The sequence below is a fragment of the Plectropomus leopardus genome, chromosome 6 (genome assembly GCF_026936395.1).
Source record: "Plectropomus leopardus strain MGB_pleo_1.0 chromosome 6, ASM2693639v1, whole genome shotgun sequence".
NCBI classification, from domain to species: Eukaryota; Metazoa; Chordata; class Actinopteri; order Perciformes; family Serranidae; genus Plectropomus; species Plectropomus leopardus.
Window position 1 is genome coordinate 30,197,941 of NC_142181.1, and position 26,739 is coordinate 30,224,679.

Genomic DNA, 26,739 nt, shown 5'->3' on the forward strand with positions numbered 1-26,739 from the left:
CGCGAGAAATAGGCAACACAGTACTAGAATCTTGATTCATTTTTGATTAGCATTACTTAGTTTTATCTTTTGATTTTTTTCTTTTTTAGGCCTCCATTTTTACAATACAGGATACAGTATGGAGCCCATTTTCTGTTCAAAACTCTTGTATCACAGACAATCAGTGCACTTAAGTAGGTTTCTGAAGACGTTTTAGGCCAGAAATCATCAATACCGCTCGATCAAATTGCAGTTTATATTTGATAAGCATTGCCTAGTTTTACAGTTTGATCTAAGTTTGGTCTGCATTTGACAGGGAGTGAGAGGGGGCGGTTTTCTCTCTTGATCCTTTTTTCTTTGTGTTGGATGTGAGGGGCATACGAAAATGTAAAAGTACAATCTGTAGCTCCAGCTAATTTGAGCTGGGAGATGAGTGGGGAGATCTGGGCTAAGGTGAGATGGCGGGATGTTAACCACAGTTCACTTACACAAACTATTCACACTGTTGTGATACAAAACTGGTTTAAAGTTAGCAAAATGTCCCTTTAATGATTAGGCAAAATAGCCTGAAATGATTAATGGAGAAAAATCCAGTGTAAAATAAAGTACGCTCTGCTGCCATTTTATCCAGAAAATCGAACATGTAAATAACAGACTCATTTTTCAGCACTGCTTACGTGGAATTATTGATTCAAATAACATCACTTCTGTAAAATGATACCATCACCTTCACAACACAACTCCTCTGAAAGTTAATTGACAGTTAAATTAAATTATTGCAGAGCCCCACTATATTCAATCATCAAGCAAAACAAAACTTAATTTTGTCTGGGTTTGATGAGTAGTCTTTATAAAATGTCCTGTCACGTCTTTTTAAAAGAACAGAAAGGAGGAGGCACAGCCCTAAAACATGACCAGAAGCTGTGCCGACAATAATCGTTACATCATATTATCAGCAACGGCCGCAGAATCTAATCACTGGACATTTTTGCCAATCCCTTTTACAGCATGTATTAAACCTGATCATGCAGACAGACCGTCTGTCCAGCCATACTCACAGTGACTGTAAAAAATTAGTCAAGATCAAAAGGTCAAAAGGGAGCAATAATGTGGAAATAATCACAGTGAAATTGTCTCTAAATGGAGCAAATTCCTAATGTCTGAAGTAATTAACAAATTTCAACCAAAAATATTATGTATTGGGTAAAATATTCATTTTTAAAACTCAATCAAGAACAAATCTGAATTCAAGTTTCCTGAAATATGCAGTATTAAGCCAATTATAGAAAAAAATACTGCTAGAAATCATGGTAAAATAGCACAACACAACATGAAATGGGAGAAAATATGCTTGAGTGAAAAGTGGGACTGTGCAGAACTATAATTACACATACCAGTGTATATATTTTAGCTTTTTTATTTACCATAAATGCATTGGTGCTATCAGCTTGATTATTTGAATAACTGAAGTGATTGTGATTTCTTGTATTGGTCTTATTGTTGTTTTTTTTGTGAGATTATATTGTTATGTCATCATATTGTCATCTGTGCTATGTGTATTATTTGCCTGTAAATTGATTTTCAAGGTATTGGTTCAGTTCAAGGCAGCCACTGAGTCTCTGCCTCCAGTAAAGAGTACAAAAAGTCACTGTGTACCATATTGCTGCATTGACACATAACAGTCTCACCTCGAACAAGAAGTTCAGCCTCTGCTGATACTGTATCAGCACTGGTCTGGGCCCGGCACCCATACTTCCCAGCATGCTTCAACAAAATGCTCCTAATCATCAGATCCACCGTGGAGGACTGCTGCAATTGGGAAAGAAAAGAGTAAGAAAAAAAAAAAAAGTCAGGTATTAAGCTAGCCTAAATGTGCTTGACACAAGAAAGTGTGATTCCTTTACATCTTGTAGAGGCTCATGTGGTTTGAGAGATTCCTGTTTAATTCAGGTGCTTGCTTGCTGCTACATTCTTCAGCTCGTCGTATTTTCTCTCTGCTGAAATGAGAAACGCCCGCGGCAAGGCGGGGAATAATTCAAGGTCTACAGGCAGCTGTTTAGCACGAAACCTGATTAAAATTACAAACCATGCATCAGCCAGGAATCTGTTGTGCCTGTAAAGGATTGTCACTGCAAATACTTTCTCTCCAGAGCCTGAGTAGGAGCAGAGGACACATCAGGACAGATGTGATTTTAACATCCACTGCTGATGAAGGAATAGTGACATAAAGAGGACTCCCTGCTCTCCTGCAAATTTGTTTTTTAACTTCATTTTATGGTTTAGTTGCTCATGATTTTTTTTTGTATTATGGAGAGGGGGAATGTAAGGCTTTGTAAGAAATATCCTCAATTAAGCTCGCTGAAACTTAATCGAAATGTACTTTTTATGTCTCAAAATCATGCAGCTAAAAAAGGAAAAAAAAATTAAATGGGTAAATTCAATTTAATTTAAAGCATAATCTATGTGGACAAGTGACATTGTGTAGTAAGCTTTCATTTTCCAGTGTTTTCTGTGTTTGACTCCTATCACTCATAGTCTTTTAAGAAACCAAAATATGGTTGACCAGGGTTAAAAGGTCAAAGGTAAGAGTGAAATAGAAATGTTAACAATGTCACCTATAGTTTAAGTTATGTAAAGGTTAACTGCCTCCTTGTTTGTGCAGATTTTGTTTGTCACTGGGGGGATTTTTATGACATCTTCCTCAAATGACCCTTGACCCTGCATCACCCTGCATCTATTTCTGAGGACTTAAGTGGAACAGAAACCATCAGAAAGCATGGGTACAATTAGACTAAATAATTCAGAAAGGGCCTGACCATTGCTTTTAGTTGTTATGAATTGATTTGTGATAAGGCTAGACTATTAATTTGTTTTTTTAATTATGATTTTGACTTCCAACAATTATGAAAACAAGATGGTTGAGATATAAGGATTATTGTACCATAATCTTTTGTCTTGTGTTTGCCTATAAATCCAGTACAGCCCTTTACAATGGTGAGCTCTGTGTTGCTAAAACTTTCTCACTAGATTTAATGACTTTTCAGACTTTCTCAATGGCTTTATTTTTTCAAAAGCAACAATTGACCAATAGAAATATTTTGGAATATATTGTATTGTATTTCATTCCCATACATGCTGCTCAGAGTAACTGCAGTCCGCAGCTCTTCTGCCAACAGGTGGGGTCTCTCCCTCCCCTCACACCATGTTAATATTAAAGAATGGTATATGATTTCATTTATTTCAAATTAAAAAATAGATTATTTTGGGGCGCCTGGTGGCTCAGTGGATAGAGCAGCACCCCATATATAGAGGCTGTATCCTCGCTGCAGCGGCCGCGGGTTTGATTCCAGCCTTGGCCATTTGCTGCATGTCGCCCCCTCTCTCTCCGCCTTTCACGCTCAAGCTGTCCTGTACATTAAAGGCAATAAAAGCCAAATAAATAAATAAATAATTAAAGACAAATATATATATATATATTATTATTAGTAGTAGTAGTAGTAATAGTATGTTCTTTTTTGTAATTTGCTTTTTCGTGCCAATTATATTCATAAAGTTTTTTTGTTAAAGTTTAATAAATGCATTATGTAAAGTCAATGAATGATCATGTTAAATATTTGTTACTTCAGTTTTGACTTAAAATGTCTGTGATTCCAAGTTTTACCCTAAGCAGCCTTAATATGAAACCATGTTTTCACAAAGAAATAATTTTATAAAAAGGATGACAGTATTACATTGCGTATGTCAACAAAAGCAATAACTCACATAAAAACACCATATTAAGGTTTCACTTTTAGTATTATCTTCCTCATCATTTAACTTCCTATTTTATGATTCAAAGTCATTACTGAGTGAATTTCCCCTATTACATTTCAAAGCCAGTATGACTCACTCTCTGTCAGTGTTTTTATTTCACAAAAGATACAATTTCACAGGTTCAATTCAAACCAAAGACAAGACCTTGATGTACGCGATCAAATGCTTCAACGCTGGTCTTTGATGATACCAGAGGTAGTGTGACCTTTAGCTACATTGATTCTTTATGTCGGTACAACAAGTGTTTGGTGCATTATTCAGTTGAACTATTTACATAAAAAAGTGCAAATGGAAACAACAAAATCATTTTGACTTTAACAGAGTTATGTGCAAGATCAACACATTCGTTGAGGAGTCAGTTAACCCACTGAAACCAGAGTGAATTGGTTTGATTTCTTTTTCAAAAAAGAAAAAAGAAAAAAAAATGGGGAATAGGCAACAAGCTACTTAAAAGGACATGGTCAAAAATGTTTCAAAAAATAAGTTGCAGGAAAATTACCTGAAAATATGCACAAGCAAAAAAAATAAAATAAAAACAAACAAACACGAAAATGACCTAAAACAGTTCTGAAAAATGTGTTTGTTTATTTTTCTTTCTATTTTATTATATTTTTGGTTACACAATTTAAAATATAAAAATATTATAATTATTGTTTTCTGGACATTTTAAATTTTAAATTTAATCGTTAATTTTCAGGTGAATTTCTTGCCAACTTTTACTAATGTCTTGCACCCCCCCCCCTTTTTGTTGATACAACAAAAAGCCATCTGTTCACACTTAACAGGGAAACACTTGGAAATACAGGGAAATACAATGGATGGCAGACAGCGACACACAGACAGACAGGTAAGTAGAAAGGTATAGATAAACAGATAGGGTTAGAACTCTTACTCTTGCTCTTACTGTTTGGATGTATTCAAAGTGACCGCCATCCTGCTGAAAGTTGATTGGCCTCTGGTTGAAGGACCACTGGAACGCCACATCCAATGATGTGTCGTGTGTCGCCTTGCAGCTCAGCACCACACTCTCCCCCACGGTCACTTCCACTCGGCTCGGGCTAAGCTCCACACGCATGGCCTCTGGAAGCACAAAGCTGCTACACTGTCACCTCAGGATAACCAAAAGCTAGCGTCAAGCAGCTGCATTCGACTGTGACATCACTGCCAGAGCAATTATAAGAAGCTGACCCTAACTTGGGCAAAAAAAAACAAAAAACACTCACCTTTTGTCAGATAAATATCCTGCCTGGTTCTGACCTGGACTGTGTTACAGTACATCTGAGACAGAGGCCTTAACGCTGCTAAAGTGTGTCCTTGTAATATGATTCTTGAATGTGAGAGCCCTTGGTTCATGGTTGAGCAAGCACAATAAATTTCCTGGCACCCGAGCAAAGGTGGGGGGGCGGTGACATTGGGGACTGTTTACTGGTGGCCGACTTGTGCTAATTTGGCAGAAAATAAAGGCCCCCAGGGCATCACTTACCTTTTACCCACAGCATGGCAGTCATCTCTGCCGAGCCCAACTGATTCTCTGCCCGGCACACATAGTTCCCCTCATCCGCTCGGCTGGAGTTAACAATTCTCAGAGTATTGTTCCGTAACAACATAATCCTGTGACAAAGGAAACAAAAATCAATACTATGAGAAACAAACTCACGTGCCAACACTTGCTCCACAAGTTTAAGCATGAGGTTATATGTTTGTGTTGGGTTAAAAGAATAGCAAAATTCACCGGGGATGAGATAAAACGAACTGCTCTGAGATTTCTCGAAATAATCACCCACTGGAGATTCCAGCAGAAAATATAAAATAAAACTGTGTTTACAGCTAGTAAATTATTATCACTGAACCGAAGGACAAAAAGCGTCTGACTGTAAGTTGTTTGTGTTACGGAAAAGGCTCAGAGGACCGAGGGATGTGGAGTCAAGAACAGTGTTTGTATTTGTTGTGCAACCTTCAACAAGGGAACATGAAAATAAACCCTTTCAGCAAAGATCAATCAGCATTTAAATATGTTAATGAATCTGATTTGCAGATAACATTAAGAAGCCCTATCTTGGATTAAAACACAGATGCTTTTAGAGATACAGATTAAGGTAATGGGGACACACTTTCAGCAAAAGATAAAAAACACGACACTTAAGTATTGATGTCAAGAACAAAGAAAACCAGTAACCCTCTGACTTTCAATTTGGGTACAATGATGCACCATATCTGATCTTGTGCCTTTGAAAGAACACAGGAGGATGAGTAATTGTGGTATAATCTAAAATGAATTAAATGAACTTTCAGAATTCGTGGAGAACACTATACAACATGAAACAAAATAGATGTTATGATTCTTTGTCCCCCTGCATCAACATTTCCATAAATCTAAATAAGCCCTGCATTCATCTCGTGCAGCGCTTCTGAATCCACCTGACAAACTCTAAATATTGCTGCGTTCAATGAATCTAAAGCAAAAAGCTGTCAAACCGAGATGTGCACATCAGTGAGCTGTCCTCTCGGGAAACACAAGTGTAATAGAGAGAAAAAACAAACACTATGCCTGCATCCATAAGTAGCCCCTTAACCAGCTGAAGGACACTAGCAATATGGTATTAACATTTCGCTCTGACTTGTGAATAACAGCTGGAGAATTAAGTGCTTGACATCAGATAGTATAGGATTCAACAGCGCTGGGAGCAGGTGTATGAGCAGATGGCTTCAGAGCAGGAATCATATAAAAGTATAGTATTGTGAACTGATTGTTGAGCCACTCCTCAGTGTCCAGGGAAAAGCCATTTTCACTCAACATCTAAATATGTACATTATATTTGATTCCAGCATGGCCTACAGAGGTGAGGATGAATATTTACAAAGTTATTTTTTACAAGAAAATACATTTTATCCTAAATCAGACGATCAAAATGATAAGAGGGTGTGAGGTACTTTTGTCTCTTAATCTAATTCATATTGTTTGGCGTTTATATTTACAGCAATAAGCTCTTTCATCACGGGCGAGGTGATTGTAATTGGCAAAGAGAAACTCATGAAGGCGTGACAAAATCTCGCCACACATAGACAATCCTGAAGCAATCTGCAGCCAGGAGACATTTTTCAAATTAGGGACGAAATTCACATCCGACAAGGACACGAGGCAGAAAGGACAAGATAGGGACTGCTGGGTTTACTGTACAGAATATGCAAATAAAGTCAACCTCAGGAAAAAATGAAGGAAACATTAGCAGATCATAGTAAAAATATAGAGGTTTTTTCGGAGTTGAAACCAAATAGACAGCTTCAGGGGTGTTTCAAGGATTTGAGAACACTGGGTGCTCCACAGACCTCTATAAGAGGAGTAGCCTACTTGAACTTGACTATCTATTTCATGTTCAATTCAATACTTCTTATTCAATACTTTTTTGTAATATTGCATACATTTTTATACTTTCTGAATACTTTACGACTTTATACTTTTTGTAATATTGTATCTAACTTTGTAATATTGTATACATTTATAAAGTTATACTTTTTGTAATAGTTCTTATGATTTTATACTTAAAAAAATATTGTACCTTTCTTCTGTAATACTGTATACATTTTTATTACATGATTAGTGGTGTGCTCTCTCAAACTCGCACATACAATCAAAGAAAATGTGCTGCTTAAAGGACATAGGACCCAGAACTTAAGTTTCCGATCAGCGATATATTATTTTTTTAAGGGCTTTAATTCATAAACAGAAAACAAGAGCTGGGGCTTTTTCAATATCAGTATTAGGCCTTGTTTTGAAATACATATAGCTTATATCCAGGGCTATTATTAAAACATTTGGGGCTGAAGCCCTGGACACCCAGGCCTTAAAGCACCACTCGACGGCTACAGAATACTCAGTATTTACTTGTGGAATCAGTGGCCTATGATACATTTTTACACATTTCGCAATTTCTATGAAAACTGCCAAATCATGCACTGTCTGCCTCTTAAACAAAGAGTCTGTGGGCTTCAACCGAGTCTGCCACATACTTTCAATCTAATGGGATTAATACTTTCTGTTTAAGAGACAAAAGCCCTGAACATTAGCGGAAATCCATGTTAATTACAAACCTTCATTAAGTCAGCACAGCTGTCAATGCCAGATAAACGTGAAGCTGCTTCGATCCCCCTGCTGTTCTTCCAAGAATAGCACGTCTCTCCATCCATAAACTCTTTACTTTACTATAGGTAATGGCAGAAAATCCTTGCAGGAGTCACCCTGGACTAGACCTGAAAACACACTGCTCTCCTGGATCATTTCACCTTTCAAAGATAGAAATCACCCTTCCAGAGGATTGATCTCCAGTTGAGCGGTGACCCACCTAAACACTGTTATCCAGATCATTAGCTCACTATACAGTGGAATTGTTAAACTGCATCAAACATCCTATTAGAGTGTCAATTGGATTTGTGATTTAGAAAAAACACAGCTAAAGGGATGGTTCACCTCAAAATCAAAAATACATATTTCCCTTTTACCTGTAGACCAGATTATCAATCTAGATTGTTATGGAGATTTTTTTTGCCGAGATATTGGTCCCACAGACGTCTGCCTTCTTTCCAATATAGTGGAAAAAGATAGCACTCGGCTTGTGGCGTTGAAAACACCAAAAAATTAATTTAAAAAACCCCAACAGCAATGTCTCTTTCCAAAAATCATAACCCGGTTACTCAAAATAATCCAAATGTAGGACATGTTTCCAATGTTTCATGTATGGTTTTTTTCTTTATCTTTTTCTCATCAAGCAACCGTATCACTACGCAGAGGGAGGGGTGCACCTATTGCCTCTCCTAACACCACTGAGCTAGCTAATGTCACAGCTCAGCCGAAGAGGCTTACTCAAGAATGAAGCGTATGAAGAGTACAAAGTTCCTACATGACACAGTTCAGAACAAGGTCTGTAGATTATCGTGAGTAACCGGGCCATGATTTCTAGAAAAAAAACCAAAAACTGTCCCTTTAAGAGGAATCTGAATGTTGATTCAGTATGTAGTAATTGTCTTGTCTTAGTCCTGTCTTGTTTTTATATTGCTTGTATCTTGCTTACCACTGACACTTTTGTGTCATCTCGACTGAAATAACCCGTTATTACTTTATTTTTTGAACAGTTTTATTTAAAAAATTCAATAAAGAGATTGTGGAGAAAAAAAGAATAGTCTGAATGTAGAAATTCTTTGAGTCTGTAAAGAAAATGGACCACATGCTGTACATGTGTAATTCCAGCATGTAATAGTGAATGATAAATGACTCTGTGGGCCTAAATTAACTAACTGCTTTGCCGATACTGTTTGTGAAAAATTTTCTACTCTCTTAAGACACAACTTCATCTGAAGTCAGATAAAAACGAGATCAAGGTGTTCGGACAGGTATGAATCTCCCCGCAGTGTAAGCCAACAACACTGAAAAATAGATTTGCGAGGGGTTTGACAAATACCTCAAAGGCTTTATCAGATCCAGACAAGCCAGGGTCATTAATCACCATTTTAGGGCAACACACTCACTAACTTATCCCCATCCATCAGTTTTACTGAAACCAGCTCTTTTATTGAAAATGGATCTCCAAAATTAGCTCTGAAGACCATTTGTCTTTTGAAATATTTGCACCAACCTCTGAAATTAGCATGTAAAACTAATCCCTGAGTACTGTGCCTCTGCTCACCTGTTAGACGCATGAAGATTTGCGTGTTTGAAGGAGCAACACACCAAGGATCTGATTATCAGCTGGCTGCCCTTGCTGCGAGGCTGCTGAACAGACAGCTGAATCTTGGCTGATAAACAAAGGTCTTCTTCTCTCACTCAAAACTTGGGATGCTCAGCAGTGACTGATAATTTCAGCAGTGTCGCTCAGTTTGATTGATGGACCCTCGCTCCTCTCAGCCCCCCTCTAGGTGCAACGGAGGGGTGTTTCTCATAAAAGATGATGCATCAAACTGCATGTGAATTCCAAATGCAATTGCACGCTCTAAATTGTCAGCCTCCCTGAGAAGGAGGTGGGGTTGCCACTGAGTCTCCAGAGCTTCCCCAGTACCTAAGGTGTTTTATTCTAGTACTGACACTTAATTTCAGTTACAGTAATGAAACTGTGATGTGTTACAACAAGACGCGTATACAGTTCCTGAAGGGCCCGAGCTGGAGTGATAATACTTGAAGTCATGCCACAAAACTATCATGAAAAACAATATAAATATAACTAAGGGAGACAAACATTTCATGACTTCATACATATTTTACAGGGCAATTAACTTCCTCTCATAATATTCTATTCTCTAAACTGTGAGAGGGAAAAAAGCAGACACTGTTTATAACATAGAGATCCAGTAAATCTACCACTCCCTGCAAAGGAAATGTAAATGGTTTATCCCAGTCATAACAGCAAAAATAAATTCTATTATTTACTCCAGGCCAGATTTCCTTTAAAAAAAACCCAAAAAAAACGGGGGATAAATAACATGAGCAACTTAAGTAGAAATGACCCAGATATTAGCAAGAAATTGGTAAAAAGTACAAAAACATTAGCTGAAAAGTTGCCAAGTAGCTCATTTCCTTTTATCCATGTTTTACAAAGAAACTAATGCATTACATGAAAAGTGACGTCAAACTGGTTTATAAAAGTTCTAGGTATCATTACAGATACTGAAACACGACCTCCAATATATTGATTTCTATTTTGGATGCACACATCATATGTTATGAAACAGCTTTGTGAAACAAAATTCCATGACTTTTCAGGGTTTATTTAGCTTTCCAAAACTTTTCCAGGCCTTGAAATTGCTATTAGAAAATTCAATGACTTTTCCAAGTTTCTCATGACTGTGCGAATGCTGAATTATAAATAACATAGGATTTCTACTAAGTAATACTGTATATTTACAGTATCTGTTCAATATCTCTGGTTATAATCAGCCACATAGACAATGCTGGAAATCAATCAGCAGGGGAGTTCTATGGCAACAATGTGATGATGTACACAGATATTAAAATGACTGGTGTAGCTCAAAATAGAAATTCACAATATGCAGCATGTTATAAAGCCAAACTGTGTTCAATATTTTATGAAAAGTAAAAGAGAGGTTTGCAAGGATGTTTTTTTTTTTAAAGTTTAAGATGACAACCTTATTGTGTAACACCAGGTGCAAACACCTGCCTACTGGGGTGTCCTGCAATACATGGATCCTTGTCAGCTTCGAGGCTCTCATAAGCTGTGTGTGATTGGAGAATTTTCTTACTCAGATCAATAACTTAATATATTTTTATTATTTCATATAACAATGCATTCTAGCAAACACACAGACACTCACACACAAGCTGCTTCGCCTTCAGAGTGAAACATGATACCTGCACAAGGTTGACCTACCTTCTGTTTTGCTGTATTCTTCTGTCTCCTCTCTTCCATGTTATCCTTGGTTTGGGCGACGCTCTGGGTTTGCATTCTAGCGATACATCTTTTCCAAGTGTGGCAATGACCCGTATGGGATTGTGGACAAAAACGGGGGCAGAGGCTGCACAAGACAGAAACACAATGATTTACAAAGAGAAAGAAAACTAGAATTATTGCCTTGCGGTTATAAACCTCTGTAAACAAGTGCAGTTGCAATACAGTTTACATCAATGTCTTAGGACCAAAAAGTCACAGAGACCTTGACCTTTGACTATCAAATTCTAATCAGTTCATTCATGACTCTTGAGTCGCACATTTGTACCAAAGGCGAAGAAATTCCCTTAGGTGTTCTTGAGATGGGCAAGCTCATGGTGACCTTTATCTTTGACCAGTGACCACTAAAAGCTAATCAGTTCATCCTTGGACATTTAAAGAAATTCCCTTAAGATGTTCTTGAGATACCGCCTTCACAAAAACGAGACAGATGAGGTCACAGTGACCATGACCTTTGACCCTTAACCACTCAAATTAAATCAGTTCATCCTTGAGTCCAGCCGGACATATGTGTCAAATCTGATTACATTTTCTCAAGGCGTTATTGGGATGCCGTGTTAACTAGAACAGACAACTCCAAACATAATGCCTCTGGCCATGGCTATTGCCTGTGCGGAGGCATGATTAAGTTGTCAACCCACTAATATTCTTGCCATATGTGATTTATCATTTCCAAAATTTGGTGCTTGTCAAAACAAGCATGTTATATTTATTTCTGAATCAGTAAAGATATATAAACAGATATTATGTTCTCTAAGAGATGTACAATGATTGATCTAAAGATCAAATAATGAATTAAATGACTTCTGACTGAAAATGATTCACTTCTTTTAGCATGCAAACTACGAAAACTAAACTGGTATAAAAATGTGAGCAGCTGTCGTCAGCACAGCACCTACAATGAGCTATCTATATGCTTTCTGCTCAGTTGAAAATGCCACCAATTGGATTCTCACGTAACATCTGAGCACAACTTGACTGTAGCTTGTTTTTGTTCTTCTGCCCCCTGGTGGTAAAACAAACTTCTTCGAAGCAGTTTTTAAGAAATTATGCGGTAGATTTATAAATGTATCACTGGTTACAGGTCTTCGACTGTGGCATTTCAAAGTAATTATTTCAAAAATGCTACAGGGTTTAGACTGACACATCATGACTCATAGCACTGCTTGATCAAAATGCTAATTTGTTTCAAAGTAATAACTAGGCTTTCCACGTGAGGTATTACAAAGCATGCCTCTGTACATGCAATGACTAAACATGCTTTTATATACTGTATAATGTATCATACTTTGTCTTAATTCTTTTCTAATTCAGCACCCACATCTCTATAAATATACATTGTTAAGCCTAATTACTAAATAGCTGTCATCATGTTAATGCTCTCATGGTTGGATGATTTGTACTGCTTTTATGAAAATTATTTTAACCCATATTTAACCAGGCTGCCTGAGTGAATAATAAATATGAAAATGTTAACAATCATGACTTGCTCGAGAGAATGCATTAGGCACTAATGGTCTAAATAAGGCTTCAGGCAGTAAGGTTAATGTGGTGCTGGTGTACAGCTGTATTCCACATCAAGGCCATCTACAGGCTGCAAGGCTTTGTCAAGTGTGATTATTCAAATCCTGAATGATGCTTTATAGGTGACATTACACACAATGACAATTCAATCCCATCTGTAGCTACAGGCTGACCCCTCTCCCTGTAACACTTGTGTCTTTGAGGCTGAGTAGTTGCCTGAGTGGCAGAGGTCCCTGCAGACACGGAAGGCAGCAGAAAAACAGAGCAGTTGCTGTGTGTATTTGTTTTAATCAAAATAAGAGCAGGCCTGCAGCTGGTGGCAGCGGTACCCTTATTGCTTCACCCGCCACCCTCCCAGATGAGCTGGATCTGGGACAAGATCACAGGCATGAGGGCAGCCGATGCCCCCGTGTAGCCTCCGGTGATCGCTCATCTGCAGGCTGTTATTAGCCATGTAATCTGTCCTGATAGTGTTTGCTTGTGGACATCTCTGCAGAGCACAGGTCACTGGGAAGATATGCCCGGGGGGTATAGTTATGAAAACATTCATCACAGGCTCCCAAACATCATTGTTGTGACTGTGACTCTGAGGAAGGCAAAATCACTTCCTCATCAGCTCAAGTAAAGCTTATTAAAATTCTCACTCTTGCAGACAACACTGTAAATTAAATCAATTGAAAGTGCTTCTTTTACAACATTTTCATCTGACGGTTCAGGGACAAACATTTTATAGATCCTCAACAAAGAAACTTTGTCCATTTGCAGAAAGATTTTCAAAATGCCACAGATTCCCCTTCAAAAAAGGGCATGCCATGCAGACAGTAAATCAAAGTGTCCCTCTGGGAAACACAGGAGGGGAATGGGTGTCACCAGATGCATCCCAGTATAGAATATGACAAGGAGAAAATAGTGCATCAACACAGAACAGTGGACAGCTATTCAGTGCGACTGTTATGTCTTTAGCCTGAAGCCTTACATGTAAGTCTGAAGAGCAGTTTCCTCTGCATTTAGTGTCCTTAAATATTTTCATGTAGGGGATAGTTGTAACAAGGGCTAGTTGTATAAATTTTTTAATTTCTCCATCCAGGAACAAGCTACGAGCTACGAGTCAAACGATTCAGTCTGCACTTGTTTGATTTATTCCTTATTGCTCATGAAGGGAATTAGCATCCTATGGCAGACCTAGCCAAGTTAATGAGGAAAAACACTATTTTATTTTTGTAACAGCAATACTTGTTTTGTAGTTAAATTAATCAAAGTTAAATCAGGTTCATGTTTCTATGCAGACATGATATGAATTCTATGTCAATATTAAATGTAATTCTTACTATTGTAATTTTATGTAAATTCTCTCATTTTTACCGGGCTCTGTAATGTTTACCTTGACTTTTATATTTTGTTTATTGCAAACTGTCTTTTGATTGTCTAATCTTGTTGTCATTTTTATTTTGTGTTGCATATTTTTAGAAGCACTTTGAGCTGCATTGCTTGTATGAAAAGTGCTTCAAAGCACAATAGAGTTTTTAATTATTGTTATTATCATCATCATCATTATTATAATTATTATTATTATATCTTTTTAGTGGTTAAACAATTTTGGGTGAAGCAGGATTTGCTGCTTTTGATCTGCTTTAAATCAGTGTCATACCTCTGGCGTAGGCTCTGCGTAGATGCGTACCCAACACCATAGCCTGATGACATGTTATCCAGAAATTTTATTTGACTATATGTCGGAGTGACAGAGACCTCCTGTATATTTTTGTAAGCTTAAAGCCATTTTCCTTTGTGGAGGCAAAGCTTTAAATAACTTCTATTTCACAGACAAGAAACAATAAATTGTGATGACAATAAAGCTTCCACACAATGGCATTTTAAGTCTTGTGTGATTAATCTTCGTCTTATATGAGTAACATAAAACTGCATGTCACTAGGCTAATTTATACAATGTAAAATGTCATAGGCTTGTGATAATTACCTTAGCATGTTGTACTTTTGGAGGAGACATGACAAGTATAAGACAATGATTTTGTCGTTGAACCTTGTGAGTTGTAATCAAACTCGATTTTGTAACGTTACCTTTGTTAAATGTTGCTGTTGTTCCTGGGGTCATATGAGTACAGGAAACTCCATTAGCTGCTATGCTAATCAATACAATGTAAACTGTAAGTAGTATAGTATAAAGCAAAAAGCTTTAAATGTCTTGCGTTTTTCTCCTTGTTTCAACTATGTTACATTTTACCCCAGTACATGTTAAAACTCTCCTGCACCGGTGACATTTCATGCTTGTGTTTGAGATTAAACCATGCATTTTCTGTTTGTGTTACCGAAATAACAGCTGCACCATTTAACAGCAGTCACGTCTAACTAGGTTGTATCACATTTTGAATGCATCAGCTTAAAACCCCCAAGATACAGACAAAAATGTCAGAAATGTCACAACCATGTATGTGATGCCCATTTTGCTATTTACAAAAAAAGGATACAAATACTCAATTGAAATAATGAAAACACTAAAAATGTAGAATTATTTCGTACTTATATTTGCGTATTACATAATAATAGCAAACGCTGACTAATAAATACCTGATTAAAGTCACACCCCAAAGTGAAGGTTTGTTTTCTTAGGTAATGAGGATCATGATGCAGGCTTTGCTTTGATGACCAACGATAGAGCACAGATGAGACCCTAATGGAGTCATTAAACTCCATCAAAGAAACCACTGATGTCTCTCTTCCACTGTTTGCTCCCATTAGTATAAATCTATACCTACAAGTCATTGCTTTTCATTCTCTTCGGATATAACGAAGAACTGTTCCAAACTCTCCTCGACTAGATGTGCGCAGACACCTCATTGAATATAACCATAAGGGTCCTTCTTTTATTCATGCCGTCCACTGCCTGAGTTAAATCAGGGACCATTGATTGGCAATCAGCACATCTCACAGTTCAGCGTTCCCCACTTGCATTTCAATCTCCGTTACCTATCATCTGGTACCTTATTCAGATGCCAATACTCAGTCTGCACTTCTGTTCTTTGCAGAGTAACAAGATATATGCCTAGCCAAAAGGTTGCCACATAAAAATGACAAAAATGTTTATTTTGTTTTTGTCTCATTTAAATTACTAAAAAAAGGTGTAATTACCTAAAATCTTGAGTTCAGCATTAGAGTAGATGGCTCCATATTTATTTGCTGCAACGCACTGGTACATTCCTGAGTCCGTCTGCTGCACTTTATGAATGGTCAGTTCTCCATTCAGTATCTCAACTCGACCCTGAAATGAGAGGAAATGATTAAAAAACATCACATCTGATTATAGATATACTTCACATGATAATGGTGAATCTAGTCGACGTGTAGTTTCATAGGAAAAATTCAGATGTTTGGGGGTATAATCATTGAAAAGGAAAGAGTACTGTAGAGTAAGGTAGGTACCTGGGATGTCAAGGGCAAACCATTACGGAGCCAGTGATAGGTGGGCCGGGGCCTCCCCATGGCCTTGCACTCCCATTGGAGCTTCTCCCCACTATCCATCTGAGTATCATTAATCATTCTGACCCACTGAGGGAGGGCTTGAAGACAGAGAAAAAAAAGATTTAGAATAAGTAATATATCCTTGAAACCCACCCAAGGCACAAGTCTGGACACCTGTACTTAGAGGAGAAAAAAAAACAAAAAACAGGCATCCACAAATACTCTTGTCAACACGCAGTTAAGAGGTTGATTTTAAAAGGGAACACCACCTTAATTTAGTATATTATGTTCTGTCCATGGCCCTGTAAAGATCAATTACAATTTGTGAACATGAGCTACTCTTTCTCAGAACCAAAAAAGGTAAGGGCCAATTTCTAGTTTCCGTGTCTGCCCATCTGCAAGGGTCCACTTTGGTCCATGTGATGTACATTTCATCATCTAACCATGTCCGCAAGGGTCCATAGGGACCCCTTTAAGGACGTCCATGTGTAGCCAATTTTTGTAACCCCACTAACTGTACACATAGCAAGCACGCCAACTACACATGTAGTTGTTTGTCCCAAATTATAGTCCACTCCAAAACAAGCCAGACACAGCCACTGCACCACTGTGAAGATCAATTTAAGTTGGATATTTAACAGACCAAAGTATTCAGGTGTATTTTTAAGCTTCACATTCACCCGATGCTGGCAGTAGGAGGATGGTAAGCTCACCTCACGGGCCTCCCATTTCCCGCTAGGGGCCAAGTCTAAATAGCACTGTGAAAGGAACGGTATGTGCGTCCTGGTGACAGCAACTGTCTGTGGACGTTCAATGTGAAAAGTAAGTCCGAGCCTTAAGTCTCAGACTTGTGATTTCATAAAGTGTAAAGTCTGGAGGTGCTTCACATACAAAGAGTGGGAGCCTGTTTTAATGGACCCACAAAATGTTTGTTTACTTTTCTGTACCAAATGAGCAATCAATCAATATTTGTTTAAAGTAATTTCTGGGAAAAAAAAAAAAAAAAATCACTGCATCATATACAAAAGTCAAATCGCACTGAAATTGGTCAGAGTTTCGCTACCAAAAAAAAGAAGGCCAAACTAAAAAAAAAAAAATCAATATCAGTTTAAGTGTCTGCAATATTAAATATATTTGCATCGCTTTATCTTTTCCAACTGAACTGAACTGAAGCCATAAATTCAAAGCCACCAGACTCGTTTGACAAAAACGGCAATTTACTTCACTGAACATTACAGTTGCTGGTTTACTGCTGCCTCCATTGGTTAGTGTAAACTGTAAAGTGTAAATAAAACTCACACTTTCACTGATATTAACTAATTAGGTAGGACTTTGTCTAGGTGGCTAATGTGCGTTTTGTTGTGGCCCCCATCTAAAGCAGTACATTGCTTAGCTTTCGTTCCAATTTGGTTTATAAAGATGTTAGTGAAGCAACACAGTACATAAAATATGCACGGCAGAAACTTATTATTGATCAACATATTGATCAGACCCCATTTTTAACTGAATATCTCTAAATGTTACAGTTACAGCTGAATTTGACAACAGACATAAACAAGTTTGGTAATTTTACATATCCTTGCTATTGAAATCAGTTGCCAGTGGTCTACCCATAAGTGGTAGTCTTTTTTTAGAACCTTTTCCTGGGTACTCTTATTATCATCTATAATATATTTCCCAATTTATTATATATGGCTCAGACTTTATACCCTATGACATCACAAATTTAAATTATAGTAAAATAATAATAAATTATTGTTTTTGGATTTGGGAGACATTTCTTTCTAATATTTTTGGACTGTTTTAGATTATAGGACTAACATAAATATGAAGTTTTTAAAAGGGGCTTAGCTCCCCTTAGACAGTGAAAATATTAAACAACTTTGTTTTAATCCCTCAATGCTACAGTTGTAAAAGTTGCACATGTATGGTAGAGGAGAAAAAAAGTTGCATGTGGTATTTATCATAAAATATTATTTTCAATAATACTTTGTTGCAGTGTGTTTAAATTATTTGTTTACACCTTCTCTTCTATCAGCTGTGCTTTTATTTGGCACATTTTGTTTTTGTTTCACTTTACAGTCTTTTGATGTTTGTTACTGATGTTGTTTACTGATGTTTGTTAAAAATCCTTGAGTCCACCCTTGACATCTTGACATCCATTGCTAATGTATTTTTGCACTGCACTTACCACAGATAACCTATAAATCACACGATGTACTGGAAATAAGACATCTTTTTTTTCTTCCCTGGTTCCTTATTATGCTCTTTAACCCTGAACAACTGAAGGAAAATGCAAACCTATTCTAATGAGGTGCTCGCTCACAGGCACACTTCAAAGAAAGGAGGGGGAAATTTGAAATGGTGTACCAGAGAAAACATCCAGGGTTTGTTTCTGAGACCAGGATTATGCAGGAGTAAAACCTGTGATGCCAAGTCCAACAAGCACTACCAAGCAGACATCCTTATTAACTGCAGAAACCCATTCAGTAAGTTTGATTTAATTATTAATATTCTATTATTAACATAAAATGCAGAAGAGGTTTACTCTGAAGGAGCCCAGAGCTGCATCATCTTCTCCAAGTGTGGATCATGTTTATGCTTTTTTTGTATCATGTTCCTGAACATGTTCTTTTTTCTCCTTCCACTCGCATACCTGGCTCATGGCATAGGTAATCCAGGCAACTGCCTTTCCTGGGGGCCCCTTAACCATGAAGCCTTTTTTGTTCTCTTTCTTTTCTTTCCGCCTGTAGCTGCTTGCTTGTGTTTCCATGGCTGCATCCTCCACTCCTGTCCAACTCCGCATGCTGCAAAGAATCTGTCACAACTCCAGATCTGAGCACTGTATAGGCCGTATGTTCTTTCTTTTCATCTTGTAGTCTCTTTCCATCTACTGGGGTTTTCGACCGCATGTGGTGGTGCATTTTTCAAATTCTGTACATTTACAAGAATATAAAATTTACAAGGACCTTTTACTGGAACATTCAGCCAGTCTTGTGAAGGGAGAAGAATATTAATCAGTTGGTCAGCAACCCGAACCATTCCCACCCTTTAATCCCATCTCCTTAGTATACTAAGTATACTTTTTGTTCTAAAGTGTCATTATGCTGAAATGAGACATTTATAAACAGTCATGGTGACATTCAATGAAAAAGCTGAGCACTACAATTAGAATGTTGATGATAAAAATGAGTATAAAATGTTAAAATAACATGTGCAGCCGGAACTTAACAGCCCATTTGTTTCTAGAAAATTTCTTTAGTTTAGCTTAATAGTTATCCATAATGGCATGGTATTATTATTGTGATAAACCACAACAAATCAGTCAATGTGTGAAGCTTAAAATGCACCGTAAAAAGAAACTAATTGTTTTAAATTAAAAATGCTAGAGTGCGGGCTGCCTTAAAATGTTAACTTAACTGAATTTACAAGACAAGTAATCATCAGCTAAGTCATCTTAAAAATTTAAGGCAGGACAGACACTAACTCTTTTAAAGTTAAAACAAATTCTTCTTGCAGTGTGCACAGAGCTCAGAAAGAACACCAGCTCCGACAGCCATTACTTTTTAACACGTTTTACTTTATCTTCATTTTCTTTTACCCACAAAATGGCCACAAAATTATTACATGAGATTTTCTGTTTTTTTTTTGTTTTTTTTTTTCAAAAAATAGAATATGTCTAAAAATATAAATGAATACAAATGAGTAAAAATATTATAAGCAGAGATAAATCAGCCTGTTCATTAAAAAAAAAAACATCTCCCTGCAGCACACAATACTGATGATGGGCTAATAGGTCCTCTTGCAATCATGTGAGCTCCCTAACCAGCGCTAAATCACTGTGCATTCCATATGTATGTTTAACATTAAAATATGATCATAAAATATAGGAATCTGTCGAAAAATATTATTTAAAAAAAATATTATTAATGGCACTTTATGTCAATCAACACGTTATTGTAGTACCAGTATATTTTTTTTCTTACATATTCAGTTATTACATATCCCAGCTCCATCTCTCGTTCAGATAAAGGGGCCTTGGCCTGAAAAACGTTGAAGACCCCTGATGTAAAGTATTACACAAATTGCCAGACCCAAGTATGTACATTCCAGTGGTGTATTTCTTATACAATGTGTGCAAAGTGGAGGAAAACACGACCATTAAGCTGCTGCTCTTACAGTAACATGCCAAGCACGACTTTCGCTATGCTTTGCATATGGCTCCTCCAGTATACTTTTGTGTGTGTGTGTGGTGTGATTGAATGATTATGGTCAGAAAGGGCTCCCTCACAATGCAAGTTCAAACTTCCAGCTGACCTGTGTAAATTACATTTAGCGTGAGGCTGCTACAAATTAGCTTCCTATTCTCCTTGTGATGTCAACAGAATGGAGGTTGCCAAGAAGTGCAGGGCCTTGAAAATGTGTCCCACCAAGGCTGAGGCAGTCCATTATCCTGGGCCTGTGCACACGGCACAGACAGAGAGGGATGGAGGACATGAACCCTCGTCTATGATAATGGATAAAGGTAGTAATTCAGCACACTTACTTGTACCTCGCATAGATTAGAAAACTAAGAAAAACCTGTTCTGATACTGATATGTAACCACTGCACATACAAAACTCTAAGCAAAGATTTGATTTAAAAAAAACATTCAAATGTGAGAAGAGATCAATCAAGACAATTTGGCCCTAATTACTGATATTCCAAATAACTGATACTTATTCAATTTAAACTGATGATTCCTATCTGTTAACTTAAATGTATGTGTGTTGTAAAAATAAAAATATTTAGAAACAGGTGTTCAGCAATTTCATGGGGGACAAGGACTGGTCCCCAGGCTTGAATGTGAGAATACTGTAACTACAAAAGATTATATCATGAAAAATCCTTGGAAACTGTGCAGAACAACCAAAATGAATCTAGAAAGTTAAATTCTTCTGCAACTGCCATTTAGACTATCATATTCAGACTAGGGATGTCATGATAAGCCATGCTGATGATATTTAAAGATTAAATATCCTGCTTTGTTTACCTCTCCACCTACCTACACTTGTATTTTGAGTGTATCATAATCATTTTACCAAAAAGATGAAGACAAAGATGAATTTTACTGATTGCATAATTACTGTTTCATTTACTTTATCTATAGATATTGATGATTGTGCAGTGAAATCTGACCTTGTGCCAGCCTTAATTCAGACAAATGTTCATGGAAGACAACACATCAACACTTATGCTCTTGCAATGTTAGATGACTGAATAAAGGGCAAAAGACTATCACATTAAACGAGAATGAATGTATGCTGAGACTTACTGTAGACCTGTAGATGTCCTTTGAAAGCAGTGCCTCCTCTTGGATTCTCGGCTTTGCATTCATAAGTTCCTGAGTCTTCCAGCTGAATGTTGGGAATTTCCAGCACAGCCTGGGACTTCCGAAGTCTTGCTTTTTTGGGGATGTTGCCATTTATCTTCCTCCATGTGATTGTTGGCACTGGACTGTGAGGAGAGAGGAGTGGGATTATACAGTGTACCCAACAATACAGTGTAAGAACAAGCCGTAATTACACACAGTATAGGTGTGAGCTGCAGTGGTGCAATTCACTATTGATAATAATAATGTTTTTTTCTTGAACATGAGAACATAACAGTCAAGGAAAACGAATTTTTCATCTGACAATGACCTCATTACAATAATTAAAGTCATATTTTCATGTACCTTCACCTTAATACTATTTAAAATATATAACCTTGACAGATTTTCTTTATTCTACATTTAAATTTAAAGTGTCTTTTTTATATGTGGAAAAAAAGGCTCCACTCATGCTTAATGCTGACTTAATTTTAATAAGACATCGCTGTGAGCTTTAGGAAATTGTTGTGAGTATTTTCACCCTTTCCCTTGACTACATGACTCATTGAAAAACTAGAATTACCATCTTGGTTGTATGCCTCCATGAACCACTTAAGTTGCACTTATGCTGCTTTCTCATGGAATCCAGCAGACGGTAGATGTCAAACTGGATGTCATTTTAGTGAACGAGAGCAGAATGGTAAAATTAGGCGAGGCCACTGGGGAGAATACCGGCAACGGCAAAGGCAGACAGCGCTGCTTCCAAAGTAAAAAAAAAAAATTTGCTGTCCTCTGGAACAAAATTTTCAACCGCATATTGCGCAGCTCAACAAGGAGAAAACATGTCTGATCTTGACAACGAAAAGCTAGTAATTTTGGTGCACCAACACCCAGAATTGTATGATCTAAATTTGAAACCCTACAGAGATGTCACAAGAAAAGCAGACACATGGGAGGTGATCGGCACTGAGCTGGGTGGAATACCAGGTGGGTAATATAGAATGTAACGATCATTTTAAGTTTGCATTAGAAATTGAAGAGAAATCTTTCTTTTATAGCTAAGTTAATTGCTCCAAAATTGCAAAAAATAATACACAATTTTATAATTTTATTTAATTGATTATTCAAAAAAAAAAAATCACATCACCATAGCAATATATCATCATGCCTATTGTATTTTGCCTTGCTGACATTCTGTTGGATTTTTTCTGTTTTTCTTGTTGTTGCTGTCCAGGAGGTCTCGCCAGTCTGTCGACTACCGTCTGACGGATTTCACGTGAACACAGCATTACAGTTGCCCCCCACTGTTTTTGAGAATTGGTCAGAAAACTCTAAAACATCATACCTCCGAAAATGGCTATTACCGGCACGGAGGCATACAAATACTAATAGAATAATCATTAATGAAAATAATAGTTATTTGTTTTTTTTCCCAATAATTAGATATTTTAAAATGATAGCAAGGACCTAGAGACTCCAGAGGTCCTTAATTTCTAATAACGTATAGACAGACTGTGATGGGTATTTAATGTTGGCTCTGCTCTTCATGTAAACCACTGACCTTCTGACCACTCATGACATATTCACTGTACGAATGGCCCACACATTAGAGCCCTGGTTTCAGAGGGACCAGGACAATACTGGATTCAGACTAATAACCACCAAGAGATTTTTATGATTCCTGTTTATTATGGATCGACCTATAGATCCTTATAATAGATGACGTGCACATGCAGAGAGAGTGAATGTCTGACTCCGGATCAGCAGTGTTCTTGTATGACAACTAGATTTGACAGGTGTCTGGAAGATGGAAATGTGACACCATACAAACCTCCAGTGAACCCATCAATCATTTAGCCAAGATGGAAATGTTACATCCCTGAGCTTTTTTATCTGTTCGAAAATTCACAAGGACACTGAAGTGCTCTCCGTAGGCTGCAGTGGACTCAAATTAGGATTCAGAGCATATTTTGTATTAAACAAAGCATTTCTTCACAAAGGGTTTCTTTGATTTTGGACAGGAGTTTTTTGTCCCATATTTTCTTTGTAGAATATTGGTTAAAACATTTTCTTTTATTTTGTGTTTTTGAATAGCAAACTCATTACCTTACAGCATGCTTTAAGGTTTCCTCGCATCACCGATGCTGTGAAGCAGCATACTGAATAATAGTCAAACAGGCTCAGTTATTAGAGCAGCACATTTCTGCACATAAATTTGGGAACCAAGTTCTATCAGTAAAAATAATGTCATGACCCCCCAAAATGTGGAAAAACAAATGTTTTTCTTAATACAACACAATGCATCATAAAGTATGATAGCACATTCATAGATGGTTACATCACTCACTGATTAATATTTATGTAACATGCATTCCAGTTTATCCCTGACAAGTATAATTCACCTATTTTAATTTGTCATAAAAATCCAGTCAAATGCTGTCTGAAACAAGAGTGTGCCAGAATAAACACTGGCATTGTATGTCTCTGCCAGCCACAGATATGAAACATTAGTAAGTTATTGTGTATGTTAAAATGTCAGGTTTGCACAACTCTGTCTTCATGATTAAGATTTATGTTTAGGCACAAAAACCTCCTAGTTATGGTCAGGAAATGATCATGTTTTGACTTAAAAGACTCCATTTTGGTGCCAAAATTTCACTGGATGTGCCACCAATGTCTCGCTGAAAAATCCTGTTGGTGGCACAATCAAGCTCAAGATGCCACCGATTTCTGGTTAAAAAACACAAGTTTTTTGTGGCATAATTGTGCTGGAAATGCCTTTGATATCTCATTAAAATCCTGGTGGCACAATTATTTTACAAAAATCTGCAGTTGACTTGCTCAAAACCCCCCAGTATTGCTGGCATAATTACAACAACTAGTATTGGTGGCACAAACACACTAAAAATGCGACTGGTTCTTGTTAAAAAACATAGTTTTGCTGGCACAATTGTGTTGGAAATGCCGCCCACATCTTGCTTAAAAACACCCAGTTTTGCTGGAGCAATTGCCAGTGGAAATGCCACCATTATCTTGCTGAACAACACCTGCTTTGGTGCCACAATCACAGCTAGGAATGCAGTGAGGTCTAAAACAGACCCAGTTTTGGTAGCATAATCGTGCAAAAAAATGTTCCCAATGTCTTGCTAAAAAAAAAAGCTTTGGGGGGCACAATCACCATTGGAAATGCACCAATATTTCACTAAAAAGATTCAATTTCATTGGCACAATAGCCACTGTAAATGCTGCAATTTTGTGGTTTGTGGTCTGCAGCTGCAGCTATCTCACCTCAGTTTCACAGCACCCACCATCCCCTCCACCTGGTGATGACAATGTCAACTCATTTAAATGGAATCAAAACTACACTAGAAATGTTGATATGACTGATAGAAATGTACAAATCTAACATATCTCTGGTTTTCAGACATGACCAATGCCAACATTTTCCTCTGGCAACAGGACTAAGAAAAACTACCATATGTCACTGTCATCATAGTATCTCCTCATCTGTAGTACAGACAGCTATACATTTCAATAGCATGATGAATCAACAAGAAATACCTCCCGGTACAGTACGGTTACAAGGTGAAATCTGTGGCCTGAGGAAAAATCAAATATCTGTGGTAAATTGTGCATCCATTTCTTCCTACTTGGCATTTTCATTTCAGTGCCCCTGTGGAGTGTAAGAACAACATAAATAAAATGCTAACAACAGACAAAGACTGAATCTGTACTCATGAATATGACATGCAGTTGTTAGAAAGCCCTACCTTACATGTTATTGATGAAGATTTGTGCTAGAGACCTTTACTCCAAATAAACTCTCAACCAGCCAGAGAACACAGCAAATGTACAGAGACTTAGAGGGGCTGGAACATGAGGGTGAATCTTCCAGAGTGTGTGGCTGGATTTCTCTTTGGAGCTGAATAATGAGCACCAAGCCTGTACGTGTTCACAGGACTGGGGGTGTGCAGGGGGAATAGGCTCACTCTGTTTAGAAACGAAGAACTGCCTGTCAGTCTCTTCTGTGTGAAACTGTTGGCATTAACTCCCGGGCTCTGAAGCTGGGCTCATGTCAATTTTATCAGAGGGTACAAACTGAGTATTTCATACACTAATACTGTGGATTTGTATGACCAGAGTTTATGTAACGTGTTACCGTTTTTAATTTAAGAATGTGCCCAAAGGCGAGCTCTGTAGATTACATCTTAATTAGCATTCCACACAATTGCTGTGCCCTCATCTGGACTTGTTCCATAATAAAGGTTGAAAATTAAATCTAATACGAAAATATAGTGGAATTGGTTTGCCTCAGATCATTAAAATTTAGATATTACTTGCCCATTTAACTCATTTGCTAAGCTTGCAATTTTTTTAGCCCCTCTAGGAAATTCTACACTTTTTTTTAAAGCTGAATCTACCTGAAACACAAAGCCAAGTTTTACCTGTATGAGCAAAAATAACAGTATTTCAAAGACATTAAACCAAGAGTATAAAAATGTGGTGTCATTAAGAGGCACTTTCTGTTGCTGCTGACAATGTGCGGCCCTGCATAGCTCAATGACTGCAAGGGTTTCAAGAGTCTGATTCCCTCTGGGGTCACTGAAACTAAAACTATATCTATATCCACTACTCTTAAAGCAATTTGGATGAAAGCATCTACCACATGCCACATATTATATTCTAAGTGGAAATGAGTGGGAGAATGTGTAACCCATCAAATGTACAAGGCCTTTTGCACTGCATACTTCAGTACACATTGAAATTAATGCATCTAACAGCACTGCACTTTCCACAGTTTCTTGTAAATCTGAGTTTGTGGTTTGAAGATCTATAAGCAGAAGATCATCTATGAAAAGCTGAACACACTCACTGTCATACTACCTGGATATACTTTTTTTTTTTAACTCTAGGTGAATTATACTGTTTTACATAAGCTGGCTATAAAGGGGTAGAACCGACATGTATACGAACCCAATGTATTATTTAACAAACATATAAAACATATAAGTCCATTAGGAGAGCCGTAATGTTGCCCCTTTCCAACTAAAGTTGTAATTGATTTTAATCATCTTTTTCTGTATGTGAAGTAATCTGAAACACCGGAAGCACAGTGATGCTCCACAACAGTAAACAAAAAATGAAAA

General features: G+C 37.3%; 1 protein-coding gene across 2 annotated transcripts in view; it reads right to left on the reverse strand.

Annotated features, from left to right (window-relative positions):
• Nucleotides 1-26,739, reverse strand: part of cntn5 (contactin 5) — a 151,772-nt gene that overhangs the window by 23,577 nt on the left and 101,456 nt on the right. Inside the window, exons 9-15 of one of the 2 annotated variants that reach the window (XM_088079196.1) lie at nucleotides 21,557-21,738; nucleotides 16,203-16,339; nucleotides 15,912-16,041; nucleotides 11,166-11,310; nucleotides 5,276-5,403; nucleotides 4,685-4,872; nucleotides 1,668-1,788 (exon numbers count right to left, since the gene is read on the reverse strand). In XM_088079196.1, the coding sequence (XP_087935322.1) occupies nucleotides 1,668-1,788; nucleotides 4,685-4,872; nucleotides 5,276-5,403; nucleotides 11,166-11,310; nucleotides 15,912-16,041; nucleotides 16,203-16,339; nucleotides 21,557-21,738 (1,031 nt within the window). The remainder of the gene's footprint in view (nucleotides 1-1,667; nucleotides 1,789-4,684; nucleotides 4,873-5,275; nucleotides 5,404-11,165; nucleotides 11,311-15,911; nucleotides 16,042-16,202; nucleotides 16,340-21,556; nucleotides 21,739-26,739) is intronic. The other variant, XM_042486509.2, reaches the window with a different exon arrangement.